This window comes from Phasianus colchicus, chromosome 1 (genome assembly GCF_987193195.1).
Source record: "Phasianus colchicus chromosome 1, bPhaCol1.hap1.1, whole genome shotgun sequence".
NCBI classification, from domain to species: domain Eukaryota; kingdom Metazoa; phylum Chordata; class Aves; order Galliformes; family Phasianidae; genus Phasianus; species Phasianus colchicus.
Window position 1 is genome coordinate 82,923,705 of NC_143436.1, and position 27,239 is coordinate 82,950,943.

Sequence of the window (27,239 nt, forward strand, 5' to 3'; positions counted from 1 at the left end):
TGTTCCTTTTCTCTTCCTCCTCCCCATATGCAATGTGGTATCCTGTTTTCCTTGTAACTGTAGCCATGCATAGGGCTAAAAGATTCAAGGATTTTTCCATTAATAATCCCCACACCCTTTTCCTGGTCAGTACATTGCTTAAGAGTGATTGAGGTAACTCATTCACAAACAGCAAGCCGTACCGAGAGAGAACATGAAGGGAAAATGTGAGCTTGCTGGGATCCTGGACTGTGCTCCTTCCTTGGAGCGAGACTTTGCTCTAAGAGCAGACTTAGAAGCAGAACCCAATCCTGTGGTGTGCTTGGTGTCCTCAGTGCTCGTGGGGTTTATCTCCACTGGGGTTTAGCTGCATGGGGCTGGGCTCCAAGTGTCCACCATCTGCTGCCCGGCCAGCTTCTGCCACAAGAATGTAGGTGGGTTTTTTGCCTTTGCATCTTGCCCTCTCACTAGCAGATTTTGCAACTGCACCTTGAGTAAGAAGCCCCACTTCTCTTGCAACTCAGCTGGCTCTGCCAGGCTTGGGGTCTGTTGCATAAAGCTGGAGTCATTTTGTCAGCCTCTGTGGCAATTTACACCCAGCGGCTGGAAGAGTAACCCTTTATTTAGAAGGTGTCCAGGCAACAAATAAGAAAGGAAGGAGAAAAACAAGTTACAACAGTGCATTTTATTAAATACACATCAAACATCCCCAGAGGTCCATGACTTAAAGGGTCTGGTCCTGTTTTGGTTATTGCTAAGCACTGGGACCCCACAGTAAACCCTCTTCTCACTTTCCCTCTTTTGGCAGTACTTTTAGATACAGTGTAGAAAATGCAGGGGGACCTATTTCCCTGGTCATTCCCTAGCTAAGGGAAACCTCAGTTTGCAGAGGAATGTGTCCTAATGTAAGCCAGCTCCTCGTCCAGTGCCAGAGGCTGTGGCAGCTGCGCAGCTGAAATACTCCGGAGGGCAGGAAATGCCATTGCGAGGGCTGGCTCTGCTGCATGCCCGCGCTGTGGTGAAGCCTGCAAACAGGCGTTTCCAGGCTGCTTCTTGCACAGTGCAAAGCCTCCTATCACCCTGGGTGTGTTCATAGCCTGACTGGGCTGCAGTTGGCACAGTATGTGATTCACAGCTCCAGTCCTAAGGGTGATGTAAATACACACACCGGCTCTTCTGCACCCCACATTCTTCCCTATGCGTGCCATGGTGCCCAGATGGCAGGTTCAACACACTCAGGCACTCCTTGTCATCTCAGCTACCTTGTCCTTCATAACTCTTGCTGGGATGTGGGGAAAGCCCATCAGCTTCTCTTGGTGGAACAAAGGCAAACTTGAAATGCTGTGGTTCAGGGGAGATCCAAAAAGATGCTGGGTCAAGCTCTTCCTCCTCTCCTGGGCCATGCAATGGCAGTGTGCCAAGCCGAAGGGCTTCAGTCTGGTGTAAGCCATGTTCTGCATTCGCCATCAGCTTCTCTGCTGTTGATGAAACAGTGCTGGTAGCAGCAGAGGTTCCTCCATTTAAAAGAATAAAATCAAAGGCCATGGTCTAGCATAAAGGTCTTGGCATCTCCCACAAACTTATGACAGCGCTGCTGGAGCATGGAGGCTGTGGCTGTAGCTTTTTCTTTTGTGAACCTGCGTTCCTTAGCAGTGGGAAATTGGCAGTTGCAATTAGTCTCTCCTGTTCTCTGCTTATAAGTGATTTCTCCAGTGCTCACATTGCTGAGACACAGCTCTATTGCTTTGACCTCTTCTCCCCTTCCTCCTCATGGAGATGGGCTCCAGATATGTCCTGATGTCAAACTTCCCCCCCCCCCCCACCTCCTCCTCTTTACATCCCTACTTTTGTTTTTATTCTCAGCCTCAATAGAGGAAAATGGCTCCTGCTGGTCCTGGTGGAAAAGGATACATGTGCGGGCAGGAAGGCCATTTGCTCTGGGAGGAAGAGGGGCCTGACATCAACAGGAAGCGCGTCCAGGCGAGAGAGGCCTTGAAAAACAATGTCAGCCTGGGGTCCAGGGCTCAGTGGCAGGAAATGAAGGCACGCTGGTGTTTGCAGTGCAGAGGAAATGATAAGCACTACCTGGTCTGACTTGGAGCAGAGATAGCGTGGTGAAAAAAAAAAAAAAAAGTTGAAAAAAAAAAGAAAAAGATTGTTTTTCTTCATACTGGTTCGGAGCCTATCCTTTGCCAAATGGAAAACAAAATAAAGAGCAAAATATGGAATGTATCAGGAATCCGTTGGGGGGCTTGGGAACTGAGGAGAGCAGTTGTGAAGTGACGAGATTTACTGCTTTGGTAACAGCTGGATATTGCCTTTTTTTTTTCCCCATTGTTAGCACAGAAAATGACCCTCAGCTCGATAACTGTTGCCATGCCTATTTATTGAGAGATGGAGGGAGGGGGAGGCTATATCCCAGGTCCAAATAATGGTTCTTTTTTTTTCTTGTGCAGGAGGAAAGTCATGGGGACAGTTCTTTCCACAGAAGAACCCATAGCACCTATAGACAGATACTTCTCCTGACTTGTCCCTGCCAGATGAGGGAATAGAAAGCCTTTTTTGGGGGGAACGAGAAGGCAGCTTTATGCTGGAAGAGTTAATTCAGCTTGATTTCTTTCCCCTTCTTGTTAGGAGCTGTAAAAGCCATACCATGCCTCCTTTCATCATTTTTCCTCTGACAGCACCAGTTTCTGGTCCCGAAACACTTACCCCTCTGCCCTGCAGCTCAGCTTTGGAGAAACCAGGCCTTGTGGTTGGGCTGCATCTCATCAGTGCTGACTCCTGGAGTGGAGGCAGCCACAAGGAGCATGGCAGGAATACTTTTCTTCTAAACCATCCTGCCTAGCATCAGCCTCTGGAAGGCTTGGAGGCTGTGTGACACCATCTGCAAATGATGCTCTGCCTCCTGTGCTGCCCTTGATGAATCTTGTGGAGGTCAAAGAGCCTTCTTGCAACACAAGATCTGCCTCAGGGCTGGCAGATGGTGCAGTGCTGTTTTCCCTGTTGCCTCTGCAAGAAGCCCTGAAGGTGCAGCACCAGATCCAGATGTTGAGGCCAGGCTGCTTAGCAGCCTCCTTTAGGGCTCTTTACGCTCCATGACGGATGGAAAGGAAAATACGATCCCTGAGATTAAGGCTGTAAGACATACCTTGGAGGGCTGCAGCTTCCAGAAGTGAAAAGGTACAGCCAAAACGCCCTCTTTCTCATGGGCTACTCTTCTTAACTAAGCTGCTGAGTGAAACCAACCCACTGAGACATCCCAATGCAGAAATACATGCATGCATGAGGAATTAATCCCCAAACAAACTGCTTTCCTTGTCTAAGAGCAAGTACTTAATTCAGAAAACTCTTCAGTGTACAGTAACATTATGTAAGGCAAGGCACTAGCTAAATTAACTTTGTCTGGAATGAGAGAGCATAGCAAATGCTTACGTTGAGTGGCTTACTCTCTGGCTAGCTGAGCAAGCTGCAACAAATGAGGGAACCAGCCTATAGTGAGGCATGTCCCAGACCTGTGACATCAGCCTAACAAGGCTTTTGTGGCTTTTTACTTAGTAAACATCATCTGTAGGCCTTTGGATTTCAGTCGAGAACTTATTAAAGTTCTAAGAAGAATTTCCTGGCAATATATAGGAAATCTCTCTCACATACATGTACATGCATACAAGCATCTATTTGTATGTATATGTAATATATATATATATATATGTGTGTATGTATGTATGTACACACTCATACATTTACACCTACATGTTGACATACATGTAGATACACAAGTATTTACATATATGGGTACATGTGTCTGACCAATAACTTTTTCTGGCAGAATTTTCTACATTCCTCTTGAACACAGCTACCAAGTCTACTGACTGTGGCAATCATATGCTTTGGGCAGCGTTACTTAGGATGGATAGAACAGCAGGTTATTTCATCAGGCAAACATCAGTGATCCAAATCACTCACCGCTTAATCCTCTTGAAATGAGGACTAACTTGTCTTCATTCTCATCTGAGCAGGGCTGGGAGGAGCATTTAGAGGTGACCTCTCACTGCCAGCAGCAATCTCTACTCTCCATTCTGTGTTGAACGTCACACTGTCATACCGTCATTTTATGTTTGTGAAAAGCTACTAAAAATGCTCCTAACTGTCCTACGCTTTGTTTTCTAGGATTTGAATGCCATGATAAAAAGTAAGAGTTGGATGTAGAGTTTTTCTCCTCTTGTGGAAAATGCAGCTGAATTCAATGGGATTTTTTTCTATGAGTGAGGCTCCTTGGGTCAGGCCCAGCCAGCCTTGCAGTGCAAACACTCAGTCTAAATATATGCTTCTGCAACTGTGCAAAGATGGAATGGATTTCATAATGCTTGGCTTTAAACTATAATGTCTGATTATTGCTAGTGTCTTCACACGTTTGTTTTCAATCACACTGACATCATAAAGCTTTATTTACTTTTTTGGAAAGTCTGTTTTAATTTGCCTTTCACTTCTCATTGGCAGCCTTTAAGGGTTTGTTATTTAGGCTCCTCATCTGTCTGTCTGTGATATATAATGATTCTCAACAATTTCCCCTGCTCTTTGCCCTAAGTTGTTCACTGTCTGTAAAACAGCCCATTTGGAGTAACCACTAGAAATTGCTGTATCCAATCTTCACCAGGAGATACCTAGTGCAAGATCAGTGAGTCGCCTGAGTGAAAAAGCACTGCTGCATAATCTAGTGTCAGTCTGCATCAGCCCATCAGTGTAACAGATGGCAAAATGCGAAGGAAAGAAAAACATAGCATTGTATATAAATACGTGCTGTGAGGTTCAGCCGAGCAGGTTTTCATCCAGATGAAGGCTACATCCAGGACCTGCTTCTCAGTGACTTTGCACTTTGCAAAAAACAGTGACCTGGGCTCTCAGAGGGGTGATTGGTCCCTGGTGTTCTTTTAAAATACCTGAGCTCACTGGCATTTCAATCATTTGCATTAGCTGACACCCCTGGATGTGTACTTTAAGGCTGGTGAATGGCTGTCATGTACACCTGTGACCAACTGACTGTGCAGAAAGCTTGGAAAGGGAACCACAAGTGTTGATGGACCTCCAGCCTACCCCTGAGTGACAGTAGTGATTTGCTGGGAATGAACAGAAGGGAGAACTGCAGATTGCCTGGCACAATAAAATCTAACTCAGAAAGGATTAAAGAGCAAGCTAACACTAAGAGCCAGGCATGGAGTATATGAACTGATCCCCTTGGATTCTCCAGGTTCTGGGTCCTAAGTATCTTTTGTAAGAATTCCCAAGCATCAGTTGAATTGTTTCTATGCTCTTCACAGCCGAGAAATAGTTACAAAAGTATACAATTGCTTCTAGCATCATTTTGGTGCTGTAAGATGTGCAAGCCAGCATCAGCTTGCAGACTCAAGTAGAATATGGATACTGTGGACTGTTTGTTATCTGACTTGCTGCTGAAGCCCTTCTAAATGAAAGCATTCAGGTTAAAAGCTGCTGAGAGCAGGAAAAAAACTTATGAAATCCATTTTTTTCTTTGTTTTGTTACCAGCAGCAAAGTAGATTAGCATGGCTTACATAGATGTCTGTGCTTGAGAGTGGAGAAAGGAAGAAAAATAGGATACAGTGTGACAGCTGCAGTCCATAAACTTGTTTATTGATTTGAATGAAAGGCAGTCAGTGAGCACTCAAGAGACTGGTGCCTTGAGCATTGTCCATCCATTCTTTTTGGCATTCTTTTCTTGCAAGCTGCTACTCCTGGCTCTCCTAAGCTGCAGCAACGATACTGCCCCACTCGGTCCTGCATCCCCTCAGCTTCTGACACAGTCTTATAATTTGATATTGTGTTCAGTATGTGCTGTTAATGGCAGACACTGCCTCACAGTTTGTTCATTCTTATGGTACCAGACTTAAGTACCTCAGTTAGTTACCTGTGTTGAACAAAACTGCGTACAATACCAATCCTAATCTGCTATCGGAATGTGAATGGTGGCTGAGACCACGCACACCTCAATGTCCCATTCTGCAAAACCTAAGCCACAGAGTTATAAAAGTTAGGAGTGGAGATATCCTGTTTGGTTATCTGGTCTGTTGTTTTTTTTTTGTTTGTTTTGTTTTTTTGCAGGAAACCCACAGCAGGATGTTTCCCTAACAAAACTATTCTCGTATTTAGTACAATCACTTCTCAAAAGTGCCTGCATGACAGAATTTGCTGGCCATGTCAAGATACAAGCCGCATTTCAGAGGGCTATGGTGACTGCTGGGGTTGAGAGTCAGGATTGAATGTTTGCTTATGCAGTGCTTTCTCTGAGGTTTTCCTTGTTGTACTGGTTTTTAGGTCTGCTGTGGGCTCTTTCATTTCTGCCTGGAGCATCCTGGTTGTCAGGTCTGCTTTGGAAAATCAGGTGTTCCTATGTATCTTATCCTTACAAATTGTTAAGATATGTGAGATGTAAGCTGAGTAAAAGACCAACGGGAAAAAAACCTTGCCAGTGGTGCCACTAACTTCATTCAAAATCACACTAGGCTTAAAGGCTATACTGAAGTGCATCTGTTTGAAATCCACCTGCCCCAGTCCAAGCACATGGGAACTATTGTCCCCATGTCCCACACCAGCCATGGAGGGGGCTGGCTCACAGCATCTGACACACCTGTGTTTTGTATGTCTGAGCCCATTCAGGATGGTGCTGTCACTGCAAAGAGTTGTGCTGACCTTCATGACAGAGATGTTTCCCACAGAAACAGAGGGAAAAAAAATACAAAGAGTGTGACTTACACAGTGATTCAGTAGTGCTGTCTGTGCAGACAGGGTCACCTCGGCACCAGCTATTCATCCCTTTTTAACTGTGTTTATGGCAGCGAGTGGGGAAGAGAGAAGGAAAGCTCCATCAAGATGATTTGGTTTTTAAACTTGTTTAGTGTTATTTAGCAACCTCACACTGTTCAAACATAGATGTGCATGTGTGTGCTCAGGGTGGTTCTGGTAGCTTGGTGCTTGCAGCCAAAGTAAATGCTAGCAGCTGATGATGAGACCATTTTATTTTTTCTTCTTATGTAAAATGAATTTATTGCTGGGGAAAAGTATGCACAGACTACCCAGAGAATTAGGTCCCCTGTTTATCCTGGTAGGCAGAGCACAGTTTCCCCATCTTCAGCTCTGCTGATGCATCTTACCTCTGGGCAGAGGAGGTCCTCTGCAGGGATTCCAGGCACTGCAGTCCCTTCCATCTCTGACTGCTGCTGACCAGGGCACTGTGGAACGTAGAGGAGATGATGCCTGAAGGCAAGGCAGGATTCATTCCTAGCTTTCATGGGTTGGGACTGTGAACTGGGAAGCAATCTGGAATCCTGGCTGCTTTGGTGAACCAGGGCTTGAGTGAGCCACAGAGAGAAGAGCACAGTTTGATCTTTGGAATCTGCTTCTCAGCCAACCTTGTGCCTAGTAGAAGTCAGAGGAAATCAGCAAAGCAGAAGTAAAAAAAAAATTAAAAAATCTAGTGAATCAGCATTTAAGCTCGTGATTTAAAATAGGAATCATCAGGAAATGAAGAAAAATGTCACGCTTCATATACTAACTCTCAAGCTCGTTGCCACTTATACAATGCTGTTCCTTTCCTATGATTAAGTGGCCAAGTTAATGTATTGGTGTGTCCTAAAATGTGTACTGTTTTGTTATGTTTGTGTGCACAAAGAAACATCTCTTGCTTCAAATAGACTGAAACACTTCCTTTCTAGAGGGAAACACCTCCTAGTTCAGTAATTTAAGAAGTTGAAACAAGAGACTGTTTAGATCTTTATTGCCTCACAAACTGACATGATGTGATAGGAAATGTGCATTATTGTTAAGAGCAATAGAAGAAAACCTTTAAAAAAATGAAAAATACCTAATTACTTAAAAAAATAAAAAACTGAAATGATAAAATACAAATGCCAACAACTTTTTTATGGCACAGGATTTGTTCTCTGGGGAAATTTTTGAAAAATACTGTTTCTTGCAACTCAAACACCAAAAGTTGATCTTTCAAGTGAAGTGAAATGCCTGTACTTATTCCTCTAGTTCCTTGAACTAAAATTAAAATAAAATTAAACTCCCTCCATGTAGCATAAACAAAGCACTAAGGAGAATCTGAATAGCTGTCATTACTTTTCATCCATGGCAGGAGATTTCGGAGAGAATAACAAAAGGAGAAAATTAAAAAGGAAGCCTGCTGCTATTCAATTCAGTTTTGTACAGCGTGCTCTGGACAAGATGACCCAGTCCAGGTTAGCTAAGTATAAGCACAACCTCATTGGACGGCATCCACACTGACAAGTTTGTGGGCTAACTTAACCTCCTCCCTAGGGTCCTTCTATGCTGCACGGACACCAAGAGTTTATTCTAGAAGGCATCACTGAAGAAAACAGGCAGTTGTTTGCATCTCCTGTTGGATTAGTATCTTTCTTGCATTTTGCTGTCTTTGTAAGATGGGGTAACTCCCTCTCTCCTAGTGATCCTCTTAGGGCTGATGGGTGATTTAACTGAGTACCAGCTGAAAGGTCGTTTTGGTTTTGATCCTTAAAGATCAGCCCTATGACAGATGAAGTCCTGGTCAGATAGAAAGAGATCTCCTTGCTCACTGGTGGGAACCTTTGCTGAGTGCTACACCGTGGCTTGGAATGGACAGGAGAAGGAAGAGAGCTCTCATTCCGCACTAGGATGTGAGAGGCTTAGTGCACATCACTTGTGCTGGAAGCCTATGGGAGCAGGAGAGAGAGAAGTAACATCTGGCTTGGTAGGAGTGGCAGACAAGTAATGAAGCTGGCATGAGCTGTGGTCATGGAAAAGACCCTGCTGAAGATAAGTGTCTGTCTGCTAAGCTTGGAGGTGATATCTAGTGAGAGTAGAACGAGTTACTGTGACTGCCTTTCTGGTTTATTTTTGTCTAGGGGAAGAGAAGTATTGTCTTTTGTGTGCAGTATGTTTATAACTCAATTTCCCTTCTGACTGATGCTTTGCTCCACACTCTCCTCTCCTCTTCCATCTGGTTTCTATTGTAGTTTTAAATGAGGACAGTTTGGCTGTCTGGCAGAACAAGCGGGGTCTGTGTGACACCAGCTGCCTCTTCCAACTTCTAAGCTTCCAGCATAGTTTTAATTATAGAAGCATCAAGATTGGAGACCATCCCCCCTCCCTTTCAGTGCCTGCACGCACACACAGCCCCTGCTACAAATCCCGATCCCCATCTGATCTTCCTTCAGGAGACACCCACAGCTCTGGGACTGTTTCTTTCTGCACCTACGGTTGGTAGCCAGATCCAAAATGATCCAAATATCTGAAAGATGGCTGGAAGTCGGAGGGACAGCCACTCTGACCCCATATGCCTCAAGTGTACTAAAGACCAAGCTTTATAGGAGATCAGAGCTGCTTAGGAATTTCAGAGCTGCAGGTTCTGCTCAAAGAAAACACTTATTGTGCTCCAGCTTCATACAAATGCTGCATTTAGGGACTTGCTTTGCAGGAATCTGATGCAGTCCTTTCACCTCCAAGGATCTGAGGTCAAAGTCTGTAATTTCTGGCTGCAAGTGAAATATGCCTTATGTGGGATTTTATTGACATCATGAAACCACCACACATTTTGGCATAACTAGATGTTTCTCTTAATAAGAGTCAAAGACCTGGTATGGCAGGAAGTCATGTATATAATGAATGGAGGGCACTGGCAGAAATACTGGAGAAGCCCAGGGCTGGAAAAGAAGGGCAGGTTGCAGGGCTAGAGATATTGACAGAGATTGGTGCACACTGTCCACCTGGAATCTCTAAGGTCATCTCTACTGTGGAGTCTTCACTCACTTTCAAAAATGAGTTGAGTTTTATATGTTTGCTGCAGATTATTCTCCTTAGGCCTGTTTTTATCTTACCTCAACAGATGGAGCTGGTCTTCTCTGGTCAATGTATAAGAAGTTTGCTTATGTGCCTGAGGCCTTCTGACCTAATTTATCTCAAAGAAACTTAAACCTCAGCAAAAAGATGGTGATTTAATAGGTCTCACTTGTGAGAGGTCAAATTAGATGCATCAAACATCAGTGTATGCATTTTTATTTGGCTCACTTGTTCTTAACACTGGGGTTTTAAAAAGTATTTAACAAAGGGTGCTGTTGGTATGGACTATATTCGTGTGGCAATGATATATTTGTCTACATGAAAGGCTGTTTAATTTTCTAACAGACATAGCTTTGTCACATAGCTTTCCAACTCAAATAGGATTTCTGTTCAACTAAGTCTTCTTTTTCCAGAAAGCACGGAGTGGTTCACCTATTCTTCCACCCCAATGGATCTGAAGGGAATAGGATCAGCCTAGCTTTCATTTGACTGCTTACTTCACGTTAGTTCCCCCCAAAGAGACCTCAGCCAAGAAGGCGATCTTAATACGCCACGTACACATAACTTCTGCCACAAAGACAGTGCAGCCTAACCAGACAAAAATGAAGAAGAGGCCTGATGTCATTTGCCTTTCCTTCTCTTTATTTCTAGCATGCTCATCATCATATGATATAAGTTCTCTGTTATGGTTACAGATAACCAAGACTTATTTTGGGATAGGAAGGTCCTCTTTTTTGATGTATCACTTGGGCTTTTCTCGGCAAGACATTTAGGAAGTTTTATACTTTTGGTTTGTTCTGTATCCTTCCACATCACCCAGTTCTCTTAGGAGTTGGATGCTGGAGGCACTGCAAAGAATGTTTTTCATGTTCCTCAGGGAAATCACTGGTATAAAAAAGTCCACGACTGCTTGGTGAAAAGCTTTTGCCCTGTAACTTCAACAACATGAATGTTGTTGTTATTGTTGTTGTTGCAGTAGGGTAAGGTCCCTGCCAGAGGCTTAGCTGCTAGTTAGTCTGAACCCAGCAATGTGAAGCTCTTAAAAATCAGCACAAGGACTTTAGGTGTGATCCAACGTGGCTATTGTGCCTGCATAATGAAACCATTCTAAAAAAAACCAAACAAACAAAAACAAAACCCACCCAGTCAGTATTCTCTGTCACTTTGAACAGACTTCTTTGGCCTCCATTTGGTTTGGCCACATTAAGGGACACACATGAAGGACCTCTTTATCTCCCACAGTGAGATCTGAGAGGCAGAAGAGTAGCACTTCCCTGACTCTGGGCTCAGCAATAGTGTGTCACCAAGGCAGGCCTCAGCCTGGGAGCCTTCCTCAGCCAGGCCTGCAGCCTGGTCTGCATGGTAGTGCAAGCCCACACTTCTGAGAAACCACGAGCTGCCTCTGGCCTCAGTGGCACCTTGGAGAAAAAGAAAAATATGCCAGCCTTTTGTTTTTCAGGCTGTCCTTGTGGTGCTGTCTTTGGATCCTGTGTGATGAAGCGTGTGCTAATATGTCATTATAGCCCTGAACTTGAGCAAGAAAGATCAGGGAAGGTCCAGCCAGAGGCATTATCTCTGTGGTGTCACAAAGATGCAGTAATTGCTATGCCTGGTTTTCCAGTAAAACGTGTGGCTTAGCCTGTTTTCTTCTGTGCAGCTTTCCGAATGTGCAGTGGAGCAGAGTCAGCATTACAGCAAGGAACTTCAACTTTTGCATTTACTGGCTTCTGTGCTTATGGCTGTGTGAAGCACTGCGTTAAATACACAGTAGTTTCTAGCACCTAATAAGGAAGGACTCTCTTACTGTTATTGTTATAGCTGGGGTTGTTATAGAACTGGGGACAGGGAGGCTTGGTCTGACCAAGAGAATGGGGGGGTTCCTGTGCCTATATAATGGGAAAAAATAAACATAAGCTTTGGATCCAGGTCTGGATGTAAATGTTGTGCCTCAGATTCCTCTCAGCTTGAAGGCTGTTAAGTCCTTGGCTGGTTATGTTGATGGAGTACTTTTGAAGCCAATGTCAGATTTTGCCAGTGTGCAGATCTAGTCAATATTTGAACTTTATACCCCCTCTGTGGGAGTTTATGAGCACTAAACCATGGGTATGTAGGCTTATATGGAAGTGTGAATGCTTCTCTGAGTTTTATCCAAGCCAATCAGTCCTTTTGGCTTGATTCAGCAAGGCTGGAGCTCTATCCTGGGTAGGGGGGATGTTCCTGGGACCTCATGCTTTACCTCATGCTTTCAATTAGAGTGAAATTGCCTCTTTTTCTGGAAAGGAAAAAAAAAAAAAGAGAGAGAGAGAGAGAAAGAGAAGCCCTACCTTTCTTCCCACAGTGTTTCTATGACTTCAGGCTCAATAATTGTCTCATGTCAGCATGATATGGCAGAAGCACTGCATATCCTCAATCCACAAATTAGCCATGGATATTCTGTGGGGTTTATTTTTCATTTGCCCTCTATTTCTTCTGTTATTGGACCCTTCTCTGAGTCTGCTGAGAGCCTCTGCTAAGTGTTTGATGGAACTGTCTCCTCTGTGGTTACTTATGGAAGCTCTCGTTGTGTATTCACTAGGGATCACAAAATAATAGGGGCTGGAAGGGACCTCTGAAAATCATCTGCTCCAATCCCCTGCTAAAGCAGGTTGCCTACAACAGAAAAGCATCCAGGCAGCTTTTTAATATCTCCAGAGAAGGAGATTCCACAATCTTTCTGGGCAGCTTGTTCCAGTGCTCTGCTACCTTCAAATTAAAGAAGTTTTTTTTTCAAGTTCAGATGGAACTTCCTGTGTTCCAGTTTGTGCTTGTTTTGCCCCTCATCTGCTTGCTGGGCACCACTGAGAAGAGCCTGGCTTCATCCTCTTTTTTAGATATTTCTAAGTATTGATAAGATCCGCTCTCAGTCTCTTGCTTGCTCTTCCTCTCCTAGTGCCCTATGTGCTGAAGAGCTGTGCGGAGTTCATTGAGACTCATGGCATCGTGGATGGGATCTATCGCCTCTCAGGAGTGACATCCAACATTCAAAAGCTGAGGTAAGGTTTGAATGCTGGAGGGATTCAGCGACATTGCTCTGCATCTTTGTGTTGTTAGTCCCTCAGGCACACACTGGGGTCAACAGAGCTCTGCACTGATGCAGAAGGGAAATAGTGTCCAAAGTTGGTAACAGGGAAACACAGCATTTCAGGGATATAATACACGACAAAGAAAAAAGCCTCCCTTTTACATCTGTTAATGGGAAAGGCCTGGAGGGTACTCAGCACAAATACTGAATTGTTCCCTCTCACTTTAAAACAAAGCAATCTCTTTATATCAGTTTGGAGGCCCCTCATGGAACTGTGCTAGGGAAACCAGAGACTAGTCAAAGTCTTGAGGCCTGGTCCCAGAAGCCAATCTGACCCAGGCAGTGGATAATAGAGACGCCTTTGCTTTTCAGTTTGTTTCATCCTCTAGCTGTGAAAAAATTATGCAGAGTGGAGTTTTGACATGGTACAGCTCTTACTCATCTACACTGCTGCCTCCATGTTGTTTCAGACAAGAGTTTGTGTCTGACCAATGCCCAGACCTGACACGGGAAGTTTACCTCCAGGACATCCACTGTGTGGGGTCACTCTGCAAGCTGTACTTCAGGGAGCTGCCCAATCCTCTGCTCACTTATGAGCTCTACAAGAAATTCACGGTGAGACCCCTTTCTGCCCTCATTCCTAACCAGCAACGTGGACATGCCGCAGGTTCTCCTGTGACAGCTGTTTGGGTTTCAACTCCAATGTCCTGGTTTCTGGTGCGTGCATCTGTATAAACACTTCTCAGTGCTCTTCCCTTCTCATATTGTCATGTCTCTCTTTCTCTGTCCTTGCTTCTTCCCCCCACTGCATGTTTATTTTTCTCATTTTCTCTGTAGTTTCCTTCCTTTTGTTCATTTTTTTTCCACTGCATTTCTTCCCCGGTGTTACTCTTTCTTCCCACTGTGCATCTCCTCCCAGAACTCCTAATTCTTTTTCTTTTCCTCATTACTGTCCATCACTGGAAGCCTCTTGGGTCACCTGGGGCTTGTGATCATAATTACTAGGAAGTGATTTCCTTTTCCCTGTCCCTCCCACAGTCCTTGACACCTGAACAAACGGATTGCTCAACCCACATGTAATGTACTAACTTTTCTGCCTCTGTAGCATTTCCTCAGAGTTTGTCAGAGAGCAAATGATAACACAGATTATGCCAGCTATGACATATCAAATCCATCATGCTCATGTTGTAAATACAAACAGCAGAAGGAAGTGGCAGCTGGCCAAACAGAAATCTCCAACCTTGTTTAAAGGGATTGTAATTCAAAGAGTAGTAAGTCAAACAGCCATAGATTACACATGGATACAGCAGGAGACTGCAGGGAGCTGAGAAATTAGACCACGAAACCTGAATTTTTAAGAGAGTTGGCTAATTTTGGTGACAGACAATATTTTATTAAAAGGTGGCACAGCAGGCTACACTTGTCATTAAGGTTGCCTAGTTCCTACCCTTCTAAATCCATTTTCAGTTGTTTGTGACACCAACAAATATAAATCCAGTCATTCAGGCCGAAATCATCCGCGCTAGAGGTGTGATTTTTCAGCTACAAGCATTCACCATCTTCTTCAAACAACTGCTACAGGGGGATGGGAAGGATTGTTTTTTCAGTGTTAGAAACATCCGTCCTTTGTTAAGAATTTCTATCATCCTACTCTTCCTATTTTCTGGGCGGTGGAAGGGACAAACACTGCCAAAAATGTCGGATGTTACAGAGAAGACATTTTGTTGACAAAATCATGTTTAAGCAACTTTAGCTTCAAGTGCTGCTATCTGCATTTTCTCTACTCTAAGTCAAGCACTTGCAAACAGCACTGCACAGGAGGCACCGAGAGAGACCCACAGGATCCACACAAGAAGACATTCTTTAAACACTCCTGGTGCAAAAGGTCAGGGAAGTCAGGAAGATGCCAGGGACTATAACTGAACTGAGGAACACCAATTTACTAGTCTTGCTGTGCTGCTTGACAGACAATAGTGCTAGATGTCCTGCTATTTTGATGCCAATTTTTAAGTAAGACTTGGCTGTGTTTTGAGGTGGTGGATAGTAAAACCTAAGTCAAAGCAGATCTGAAAAACTGTTCTATACTCTCAGGATATAGAGATCCTTAGTATATAAGACAGGCTCTCCAAAATGGAGACTAAGAATGAATAGGGCCTTGAAAATACAGAGTATTACTCACTCATTCATAGTAACTGATGAGCCTCATTCTTGCTGGAGATATTTGGCTAGTGTCTTTCTGGCTATCATTGCTGATTTATGAAAGAAAAGTGCTATAAAGGAAACAAGAAGATTTAGATGGAAACCTTTTTTAGGAAAGAATGTTTGCTGAAAAACACAGTTTTGAGCTGATGACTTGCAGATTTTGGTTAGATACATTTGGTAAATAGTTTTACTCAAAAACAAAAGGGAAAACACTTCTGTAACTATCCAAATGTTTTTTTTACAAATACTTTCTAAAGGAAATGTTTCAACATTAAATCAACACACCCAACTCTCAAATACAGCATATTTCAGAAAAGGGGTTAAACAGCCTCAAATTTAAATGAAGTTTTCTTTCAGTTTTAGTAGAGTATGATGCTTGGTCAGCATTGAACAACTGTCTGTTAAAATCTCATGCCAGCTCCCCACTGTTATCACTTTGAATTGACCTAAAAGTGATTTTTTTTAAACTCTGTCTTCTTAGTTTGTCCTCTCCACCACAAGATCCATTATTCACATAATTCTACTCAGTACAGATTTATAATGGGTAACCCAGCTGACAGGAAACACAGTCAGATACAGGGAGGAAAGAAATAAAAAAGACCAAATCCCCAAGGAGCAGAAAAACCGCTATCGGAGCATGCATGTGCGTGGGATGTCTGAACAGGGAATGATGGCAGCTGTGTCTAAGCAGAAGAACGCTGGTAGGAGTAAAGGATGCATGCTAATCCCAGCCTGTCTGACTCACTTGGAGCTGCCTCTGAGAAGGGATAGGCTCCACTTTGAGTCACCGGAGTGATTCAGACATTTACAGCTAAGGAAAGTCAAATCCTTAATGACTAGAGAGGGTTTGGCCTTTTGGTCATCAGTCATAGACGTAGCATCACAGTCATGACCTCAGTGGCTACCAACTTTTGCAGAACAGTGCCCTTCCACACTCATCAGTTTGCCATCTAGTATTCTGGTGATATGTACTTGGATTATGGGATAGATAAGTTGACTCTGCTTGGCTTGTGCCAACCTGAGCATAGAGAATGATGATCCCTCGTGACAAATCAACTGTAGGAAGCCAAACCTACCTTTTCTCACTGATCACTATTCCACTTGTTAATCAGGACTTGTGAACTGTGTATTCTAGAAAAACCATCAGAGTAACAAAAAATCCAAGATTTTTAGTTGCTTTAGATATCTTCTGCCATCATCAGAGTGCTTTCATACTTCTTGAATGATGAAAATATAGAAGACATTAATTAATGGCCTGTCTCAGCAGTGTGCGGAGACAGGACAAGGGGAAATGGCCAGAAGCTGGAGCATAGGAAGTTCCGCACCAATGTGCGCAAGAACTTCTTTACGGTGAGGGTGACGGAGCACTGGAACAGGCTGCCCAGGGAGGTTGTGGAGTCTCCTTCTCTGGAGATATTCAAGACCCGCCTGGACGCCTACCTGTGCGACCTGGTGTAGGGATCCTGCTTTGGCAGGGGGGTTGGACTCGATGATCTCTGGAGGTCCCTTCCAACCCCTACGATTCTGTGATTCTGTGATTCTGTGATTCTGTGATTAACGGGAATATAATAAATTGAGCTATTGGTTCTTTCTTGAATTCTGTGTTCCGCTGTTCTAATCCTGAGCTTGGAGAGAGACTTGGATTTCAAAGGCACAACAAATATGGCTCAGAAATGTGGCTTGGAATCCGAATGGGTCAGAAACTCAGAAAGTCTGATATTCATATGCCGTCTAAGCATTAAGTCTTTGAGACCTGAAAGTTAAATGTAGGAATGAAAATCAGCATTGGGGGAAAAAATACTGTGTATAGTCCAGTTGAAATATAATGTTTAAGATGCACCAGTTAAAGTTTATATTCCTTGAAGGCTTGTGCAAAGATCACAGGAGTGCTTGCAGTTAGGTTTTCCGGGGTTATAGTAATACGTTTGGGTTTTTTTCTCTTTCTTTTCTTACTTTTTGAAGTCGAATGTCTGCCCCTAAACATCCTGATGAGTCTCATGCCTCGGAGAGGATCTTTCACTTGGTGCCTCTTCCATTTCAAGGCATCGTATCATCAGAATAATCAGAAAAACAGGAGGAAAATTAGCATCACTTTCTCAAATTTCAGAACAGTCTTGTTTCCTGCTCGTAGTTGGAAATGAAGCTTATAGCCAGATCTTTTCAGTTCAGAAGGGCTTGTCCTTTGCAGTTCAGATATTTTTCAATTGCAGGTGACCTGGCACACTGCTACTTATGGATTGCTCTCCTAGGCAAAGATCTGATTCATACCATGTACGTGTGTAACTGTCTGTGGGGACATGGCAGGTCATGGAAGAGTTGTACTAGTGATGGCAGCATGGTGACACAGCCCATCTGTGACACTGAAGGGTTTGATTCCCAGCCTCCTAGAGATGTTGACGTTTGGACATTTGTGTGAGTGTGGGCGTGTGACTAGGATAAGTATTTGGCCCCCTGCTGTAGAAATTCTAGCACAAGAAGTTAAACTAACTTTAATTTAGGTAAAAGAAGTGCATTTACATCTCATGTATACCAAGCTTGTCAATACACACATTTTTCTTTGCCGTGATACCAGTGAGAAAACTAAAGCAATAGGGCATAGATCTGAATTCCAAGTCTTGGGGAGTAAAACAAATTCCTGTTCATCTCTGACCTTGAATCTAGCAAGATTTGACTTGGTTGAACATAAGAGGTGGTCTGCAGGGAAACAGACGGTGACCTGAATAGGAATAGCAGCATGGTTACCATGGATCTTGTTGTGGCAAGGACAAGAAGATATTTCTGCAGTTGTGCCTAATAATTTCAGGTTCATGATGTTAAGGCAAAATTTCTGCTGGCAGCATAGCTCCCTACATCTTTCTCTTATCTCAATCCAAACCCTAGTTGCAGCAGTGTAGGCAAGGGGTTCCCAGTCACGCATTGTTTGTAGTTACTGCTGATCTGCCCTCCCCCAACACAAAAATTGAAAAGTAGTAGCTGAACAGAGGGATACCAATGCAGTATACTCCTAGAAATGCAGACAAAAATAATCATGTCTCTTCTGGCTCTTGCTCCATGGACACTTGATCAAGACCAAGTTGTATAACCTTCATTCTAACTAATCTAGTCTAACCTTGAGTATAAGAATACATTAACCTACCTGGACTCTGTTTTTACTTCTCTCATCATAAAAGATGCAAACTCACACATATTCCTTCTAGCTATCTTTAAATGTCAGATGAAAAATTGCTTATTTTTATGAATATAAAACATGCACATCCAAGCTGTTTTCATAACACAGGACCTGAAAGACCTATTATTTTTCAACACGATTTCAGGTAAGAGGGATTCACTATTTTTCATTTTTCATTATTTTCACTTCTCTCTTTCCCTTCATTTCTATTTCACCCATTAATACACAAATTTAAAAAAAGGAAAAAAAAAAAGAAAAAGAGACAACAAACACAGTTCCTAATTTGAAGCTCTCAGTTTTCAAATCCCAACTCTCCTCAAAACACTGACCATCCTGTCCCAGCGTTTGGGGAAGGCGTACCAAGATTTCCACAGCAAATTTCTGCTGTGCTGGGAACACAAAGCAGCATCTTCTACCAATAGCTCTGCAGGGTAACAAGAGAGCATTCCCTCAGAGACAGGCTGTCTCATGTGACACTCCTTATCCCTCTTCCTTTTCCCCTGAGCACTCTGACAGGGTGGACTATTTCCTTTTATCTCCACAGGAAGCAGTATCACGCTTCCCCGAGGATGAACAGTTGGCACGGATACAAAATGTCATCCAGGAGCTACCACCATCTCATTACAGGTAGGGACATATCCACCAAGGCTCTGAGGAACAAGATGGTGGCCCTCAGCATTACGGAATATTGACTGAAACAGCAACGGAGTTAATTTCCAGAAGTTAATTCCCAAAAGTTGACTCACTGTTTCCAAATCTGACAACAATTAATCTGGCATTTAAATGCCATCCAGGAAGTTGTTATTAAATAGACTCTCCCTGTCTCAGTCTATCCTCATCTTTCTTGGGTACAAACACCATGGCATTCTTGGACAGTGTCCTGGGTGTGGTGAGAAGCAGATAATCTGCTGTAGGTACTTGAGCTAAGCCATCAGCCTTTTCAGGACCTTCCCTATCTCCCATCCAGATGCCATTTTCCTTACACTCATTATGCTGAGGATTGTTTAGTTCACGTTTAATTCCTGTCCACCTCAGAGCAAGGTTGATCAGGTATTCACACCACCCCATGCAAACCCTGGTTCTGTAAACCCTCTCGTATGAGACCTGTTGGGTCATTGCAAACACTGTCCTCCTTGAGGAAGGGACAACCCTGAGGTCACAGCTGAGTCTGAGGTCTGCTGTCCCAGTAGACAAATATTGGCCATCTGAGTTGAAGGGAGAAGGCATAGTAAGCTGTACTGTACTAACAGCTTAGAGGTGACATTACCATGTGCTGAGGGATCTGACACTTTTTTCTCTGTTTGTGTAAAACTACTGTAGAACACTGGAATACCTGATCAAGCACCTGACTCACCTGGCCTCCTTCAGCAGCATGACCAACATGCATACCAGAAACCTGGCCTTGGTGTGGGCTCCCAATCTCCTCAGGTATGGTAGAATCCTCTCAGCTAGAGCACTGTGTTAAGCAGCAGCGTGCGTGCCTGGAAACCCATCCACTGGGAGAAATGAAAAAGCAGGAAAAAAAACAGAACAACTAAAGGGAACATCAGAGCAAAACAAGTAGCTTTTAAAAAGAGAAAGAGTTCTTTCAGGTTGAATAATCTGAGGTTTTACTGCCAGCATCCAAGGAAAGTTGTGGTTTTGCTTTTTTTCAAAAATGAAGCTGTTATTTGTAAGTTGAGTACACTGATTTAAAAACGAGGAGTTAGCTCATCACTGTGGAACGGAAATGACATTTCCGATGGTGCCAGTTCTTCTGCAGTGGTGTGGGGTGAGACATCAGTGCTTGGAAGACAGGGAGACAGAGTAACAATATCACAATCCTGTGTCAAGCACTGCTTGAGTATAATTGAAATAAGATTGGTAGACGTAAATGGCAGCTAGCAGTGTATTGCAAGACCACCAGATAGATTTTATTTGCTTTGCCTGGTGCTCTGCTGGAAAGAGGCCCAGATAAGATGCAGGCAGATGTTTGGCTGATATGCTGTAGAGCTGAGAAAAAACAAGAAAATATATTACCTGAAAAATTTATATTGAAGTATTTTGTATCTTGGTGAAGTTTCCCTCTCCATTCATCCCAAACCAGTGTGTTCAGAGGATGGAGCTATGCAGGATGAGCCCAGGACTGCTGCAGGGCAAGGAGAAGGGACACTGCAAGAATTACAGGCAAATCACAAAAAAGACAGAGCAGCTTCTGAAAAGAATCAGATGTTGACTCTACTGAACATCACAAAGTGAGAACATCACAACTGAGATGTTTTCATTCCAGCATCTGTCCTTGTCAAAAATCTGAAGTCTGTTTCTTTCTGCAATCTATTTTAAGTGCAAGTCTCAAGGAGGATAAGAAAGGGGAAAGCAATGCAACTGCAGTCTCCTTACATGGTTATCCTATTGGCAATGCCCCAAGCTATTATCTAACACACCACTCATTAACTTTACAAAGGATCCATTGCCCAGTGATTATTTCTTCAGCAACACTTTGGCATGTCAAGATAAGGAATGTTTCTTTGCTGAGAGCAAGAATGAGAGTGTGAGAGTGCAGGGGGCAGTGAAGAGCCTATTGGGACACATAGCAGAGTGTTGTCAAAACTTACATGGGGTTGACGTGAGCAAGCTTCTGAGAGATTTCACTCAAATCTTCTTTGGAGAGATGATTGAAGCATTGCATAAGGGGTCAGGAAGTAGTGCTTGAAGGCTCCTGTGTTATCTTTCAGACTCATCTTTGAATGTGCTAAAAGAGAATCAAAGTAGGGAGAAAGAGAGCAGTTTTATCTTCTACTGAAAAACAAAAAGAGAAAATAGCATGGGGAGGAAAGAAAATAACAGAAATGGGAGGGAAAATGGAAGAGGACTTTGAACAGAGCGAAAAGACAGAGAGAAGAGCCTGGTGAGGAAAGGAAGGATGCAGCAAGAACAAGCAAAACATCCTTGTTCCAAGTCTTGCAGGCAGAAAGCCAGTCTTTCCTTCTCAGAGGTCACATGTGGTAATGCTGGCTACTAGTATACCTCTTTTTCTGTGCAGGTCAAAGGAGATAGAGGCTGTTGGCTGCAATGGAGATGCAGCTTTCCTGGAAGTGCGAGTCCAGCAGCTGGTGATTGAGTTCATTCTGAACCACGTGGATCAGATCTTCAGCAACAGCAGAAAAGCCAGCTCTGCTGAGAGCATTGGTAACCACCTCCTTGCACCATCCCACATATCACTTACCCTGTTTTCCAGCTCTAACTATATCTACTGTACACTAGTATTTCAAAATCATCAAGGTTACCATGCTCATACACTCTCCTGAACAAACCTTGATCCCAGTTCCTCACTAACCTAGTCCTCCTCACCCCCATCTCCAGCGTTTCATTTTTAGACACTAGCTTCATTCAATGTGCTCCTTGATAGCCCCACAGCTCATATTTTGCATGATCCCACCTGGTTTAACCCTTTCTGCCAAAGGAAGACTGACTAGCTTCTTAATCTGGGCTCAGATTTTCTCTCTAAGACCATCAGCCATACTTTCAATAATCCAGAAGACAAGGAATGAGGGACTGTGTCCTTACTGCAGCCAGCAGTACAGCAAAACACCATTTAGCAAATTCTAGGGCTTCTGGTTGTACTGCAGGTTGTCTCCATAGCCATGAAATGTCAGGGGGAAGTTCTTTACTATGAGAGTGGTGAGGTGCTGGAACAGGCTGCCCAGAGGAATTGTGGATGCCCCTTCCCTGGAGGTGTTCAAGGCTGATTGGATGGAGCCCTGGGCAGCCTGGTCTAGTATTAAATGGGGAGGTTGGTAGCCCTGCCTTTGGCAGGAGGGTTGGAAATTCATGATCCTTGAGGCCCCTTCCAACCCGGGCCATTCTGTCATTCTGTGATTCTGCATCAGAAGCAGTGGGTTTTAGAACAGCCCCTTTTCCTAGAACAGGACAGGGAGAAGGATGTGGAAGTGAGGAAGAATTAGTCACCAGGCATGGACTGGAGACTCAACTGCTCCAAAATCTTGGGAGGGAGGAAAGAGGGGAACGTGTGTAACCTGGTGCTTCTCAGGGACGCCTCTTTCTCACCAAAACACCTAGAGCATATGTATAACACAGCCTTTGACTGGCAAGTGTGGCCCCTGCTGGTAATGCACTCGGATGAATAAGGTTGCTGGGGAGATAGAAGGCTTGTCTGACAAAAACCTTTCCCGCTGCACGTGCCTCTCCTTTCCCCTCTCCAAAGGAGCTGTCCCAGTGAAATAAAGACATGAAGCTCTTGCTCTCATCTCTTCTCACCCACAGCTGGAATGTACTTTCTTTCTTTACAGAGAATGCACCAGTTGTGAAAAATCTGACTCACCCCTCCACCTCCCTGCCAATGAAGCTGGTGAGCCTGGAAGAAGCACAGGCTCGGAGTTTGTCAGCCTCCCATCCTGCCCGGAAGGAGAGGAGAGAGAACAGCTTGCCTGAGATCGTCCCTGTAACAGGGTCCTTCTTCCACACAGTTGTTGACCTCCCTGACAGCAAGTAAGTGCTAAGAGGGATGTAAAGTGTGAACAAAAAGAGCAGGTTCCCAAGCATGACTAGGAATGAAACTTCTCTTAGAGTGACAGCCCCGCACCTGCACACATGAATGGAGAGAAAATTGCATACCCTTCTCAAGTGGCAAAGTTGTGAAGCATTTCATCTGCTGGGTTCGTAGCATCACTAGTCCACCTTCCTCCACGAAGGCAGAACCTTCTGCAGAACGAATTAATTGTCTTTGCATCCTCATGTGAGCACAAGGCTAAAAGTGGGCTGGGCATGTAACAGGTAGCAGGCCAGGACACTGCTCTGCCACGAGTTCCACCTGCTGGTGGCTGGTTCATAGCACTCCAGGTGGCACTGACCTGCGTAGCTTCATTCTTCTCTGCATTCCTCTGCAGTCGTGGCCAAGCAACAAGGGAAAAATTCTCTTCTAGCCCTAGGAGATATTTACACAGTGGCATCAATACTGAGAAGAGTCCCATTTCAGCTGATGTTGCTGCAGTTGCTGGTACTGGTGCCCAACCTAATTATTTATCTATTGCTCTATCTATCAGTTGATATATGGCTACTCAGCTGCCTCGTTCTGAGAGATTATAGCCCCTGCAGCAGGAGACTCATTAATCTACTGACCCATAAAGCACTGTAGTAAAAATATTTCTTCACACTTGATATATTAAAGGAAAAATGAGCCATCTAAGAGAATACTGGCAAGAGGATAACCAATTTAAGACAAAAGGGTGTATTGCCCCTTTACAGTGTGTTTTCTTTTCTCACTTGAAGAGAATGGTCCTATCAGTAAGATGTTAATTGTCTTTGTAGGACTGATTTGTGCTCTTCTGAGTATTGTTCTAAAAGAAAAGCAGAACTGTAGAGATAGAAAACCCATTTTGTGGAGCAAGTCAGAGAGGTAAAATGGTTCTTTCTCTTGAAGATTGAAGGAGGAATCAGGATAGGTTTGTGAAGGAACTAACAGCTAAACTAAACAATATTCACAGCAGAAAACTGGCTTAGAGAGCAGCAGCTTCTTTCATTTTAAAACTGGGACTTCCAAGGAGACACAGGGAACTGGCATTCAACTTCATCTAACATTTACAAGAAATTGATTTAATTCCCTTAAGCTTTCTCATTTCAGTTATTACATTATACCAGCATATGATCAACACTTATGATTAAATTCAGATTGGTTTGACAAGCATTAATAGCCACTTGTATTATGGGATCCTTTTATTTTTGCAAATCCATAAAAGCTATAACTCACAAGGACTTTAAAGGATAGCTCTGTGCACCACAGAATAGTACGTGTTCCATAAGTTCTAGCTGGAATTTATCTTGCATTCTGTCATTAAACCTGTCTAAAAGACAATCTTTCTTTACTGTGTTGCAAGACACTTTTAGCCTTGGAAACCTCTCCTTTCTGGAGACAGGCATGGTTCATCACTCAGTCAATCACAGTTGCTGTAGAATGATGCCAGAGCCACCTCTATGAAGACTTGGCTTAGGTATCTTTCCATCCATGACACAGTTGAATCAGCAATACAGAGAAATCACATACAGAAAAGGGAGAATTATTTATGTAGCTATCTATGCTTTGCATGCACTAGAATTAAAAGAGGTGAGAGAAAATGAGGGGCAGTGTTGAGTAGAGCGAGCACAGAGGCTTTTATGGGGTACTAAAAAGATAAAAGTCTCTGAGGTTAGGTAATTTCCTGAGCTGTTTTTTTTTTTTTTCTTTTTCCAGGAGAAAATTATCAACCAAGTCCAAGAAATGGAAGTCGATATTTAACTTGGGCCGTTCTGGCTCAGAATCAAAGTCTAAGCTGAGTCGAAATGGGAGTGTCTTTGTAAGGGCACAGAAGTTATCTGGTAAGAACACAGTATTCAGTTCACTCTCTCTCCACAGCTTCTTTCTTGGCACTGATAGCAAGGGGAAACCTGTACCCACATGACACTAATGCCATTAGGCTTCAGTCTAATGAGTCATGTTTTTTTCCTTGTTTCATGGACATCTTATTTTCGCGTGATGGCAAGAAGCACCGTTAAGGATGATATGCCTGGCAGCTACAGCAAATATTCCATCTTGGTATGTGATAAACATGAGGCTCCCATTGCCCAGCTGTCAAGGCTAGGGGCTAAGAAGTGCTATGCAGTATATTGGGTTGGATTAGCCCACTCCAACCCAGCCAAACCCTTACATTCCTTACACAGCACTGGTGAATAGTTGTCCTTCCAGACTGTCCGTCCACCAAAAGGTACTAAAATAACCAACTGTGTTCAGTCCCTTCATGAAAAACAAGGAGTTTCTATGCCTCCTGTATCTCTGCACTTTGAGTGAATGGATTACTTTTGTAGCATTGACAAGGGAGAAGATGTCTTTCCTCCTGGCTGTAATCCCAAGTTCTAACCCCTCCCGAGCTTCAATATCTTAAGTGCTGTGCTTCCTAGAAAATTACCTGGGAGTGTAAATTCTAAGCATTCAGAAATGATGACTCAGGTTCTAAAAACCATGAAGATAACTTTAAAATAATAATTATTTTTAAAAGAAATCATAGTCTATTTTTACCTAATTTTATAAAGAAGTGTTTTGGGCACATATCTCCTAGTTTTTGTGTTGGTTTTTTTTTTTTAACTATCCTCAAAATTGGGAATTTACTTATTATAAGGAAGATGAAGGTGTGAATTTTTACATAATCTCATGAATCCAGGAGCTGGTGTTTAGAGGAATGCTACCAAACACTGCAAGACTTACAATAGTTAACGTTGACAATGTTACCTACCATCATATTTAAGTGAGGCAGTCTTTAGATCAAATATAAGTGTGAAGCCAAATTCTGGATCCAGTCTTTTTTGGATCCCTGCCTTCCCTGTGTTTTGCATGTACAGATGGCCTCACAGAGGGTGCCCACTGCAGACCCTGAAATAGTTCTCCATCCTATTTTGATCATGGGATCACTTTCTCACTTTGATAAGGAATACTCTGTCCCAAAATAGCGCTAGCTCAAGGATGCCCAGGAATGTTTGGAGCCCAGTGGTTTTGGGGGCTGAGCCTTTTTTCAAGCACAATACTGAATGGCTGCATATTTTCACCAGCAGTTGCACAAAAATGCTGAAGCACGTAGAGATTTAGGCACAGCAGTAGTGCAATAAAGCAACGCTTTAGTGCTGCCATGTTGTATTTTTATGCACTCTCTGCTTACAGCATAATGTGGGGGAAACACATGAACTTGCTGTTGAAACTCAGCACATGCTTTCCCACACTTTGTGTCTATACACAAGTCACATAAAATGTGAGCTCTGCTGTTTGAATTCTGTTCCTCTGGAAATGCAGCGCCAATGCTCAAGACATTGTGCCATATGAATGAGAAAGGTAGCCAGGATTCCATACAAAGGTAGCTGGAATTTCTCCTCTGCTCATGTGAAAGTCAGTCCCAGAAGCCTTAATTAAACAAACAAATGAAGTCCAGTAAGCCCTCTCACTTTCTCCCTTACCTACTTTGTGCACTATTGTAAACAGCAAAGTTTGCTCCCAGATGTTTTCCAGAGCTCCACGGATCCTTTTTGGGTTGCCAGAAACTTGCTGTTCTTGCCAGCTACTTTCCCCTCCATCTCCCCTTTCAGAGCAGTAACAATCACATGTCTCTGAAACCTCTCAGGAACAGATGTATAGAGCGTTTGGTGACAAATGGCAGATCATTTCTGGATAAGTAAGTCCAGTGAGAATGACCAAGGAATAAGTTTCTTAACACTCTCATGAATTTCCTTCAGTGCCTACTGAAGGCTGGGTATGCTCATGCCAGCAAGAGTCTGGGAGTGGAACACAAAAATAACTGAACATTTACTATGAGGAATGAGAGGTGGGAAGGCATTTATTCCAGTTTAGTTAAAAAGTCCCCACAGGCAATAATGTGGTGTGACTGGGGAGGGCAATGGGGCATGATGGCTATAGGGGCGTCAAACTGCTACGCATGGTGATGGTGTTGACTGGCTGGGTTAAGTATAGCTCTCCACATGCCTGGCAGGTGCAAGGCTGTTGTTAGCACTAGCAGATCCCCAGCTGTGTGGACAAGTGTTGCGGGTAGTAAACCGCATGGTGTACATACAGAGGGGGAATGCTTGGAAATGGAAAATAACTTTGATGTCTGTCTGGCATGCCTGTCTATATGCAGCCTTTGTTCTTTATGGGCTGAAGCCTGCAAAGCTGTGGGATCTGAAGCCTGTTTCTAAAACTCATTTTCCACAGAAAAAGCAACTATTCGTCCCGCGAAGAGCATGGACTCACTTTGTTCCCTGCCTGTGGAAGGTGAGACGTCAACAGTCTGTACTGTAAGGGTGAAGGGTGGCACCTCTGCACTCTCAGCTCTCTCTCCACGCCTGCATGTGGTCTGTGTCTTTCTTTATTTCACTGTGCTGTGTATCTTTATGTGCTCGTGCTGCTGACATGTGTCCTCACCCTTCTGTGCATGCATTTTTAATCCTCTACTGTGCACCTG

The 27,239-nt window shown here is 43.5% G+C and overlaps 1 protein-coding gene across 1 annotated transcript in view; it reads left to right on the forward strand.

The window, feature by feature from the left end:
- ARHGAP31 (Rho GTPase activating protein 31) overlaps window positions 1-27,239 on the forward strand; it is a 60,047-nt gene that overhangs the window by 20,599 nt on the left and 12,209 nt on the right. The window contains exons 2-9 of the mRNA XM_031613172.2: window positions 12,762-12,864; window positions 13,364-13,508; window positions 18,809-18,891; window positions 19,585-19,692; window positions 21,287-21,432; window positions 22,554-22,752; window positions 24,491-24,615; window positions 26,990-27,049. Coding sequence (XP_031469032.2) covers window positions 12,762-12,864; window positions 13,364-13,508; window positions 18,809-18,891; window positions 19,585-19,692; window positions 21,287-21,432; window positions 22,554-22,752; window positions 24,491-24,615; window positions 26,990-27,049 — 969 coding nt within the window. The remainder of the gene's footprint in view (window positions 1-12,761; window positions 12,865-13,363; window positions 13,509-18,808; window positions 18,892-19,584; window positions 19,693-21,286; window positions 21,433-22,553; window positions 22,753-24,490; window positions 24,616-26,989; window positions 27,050-27,239) is intronic.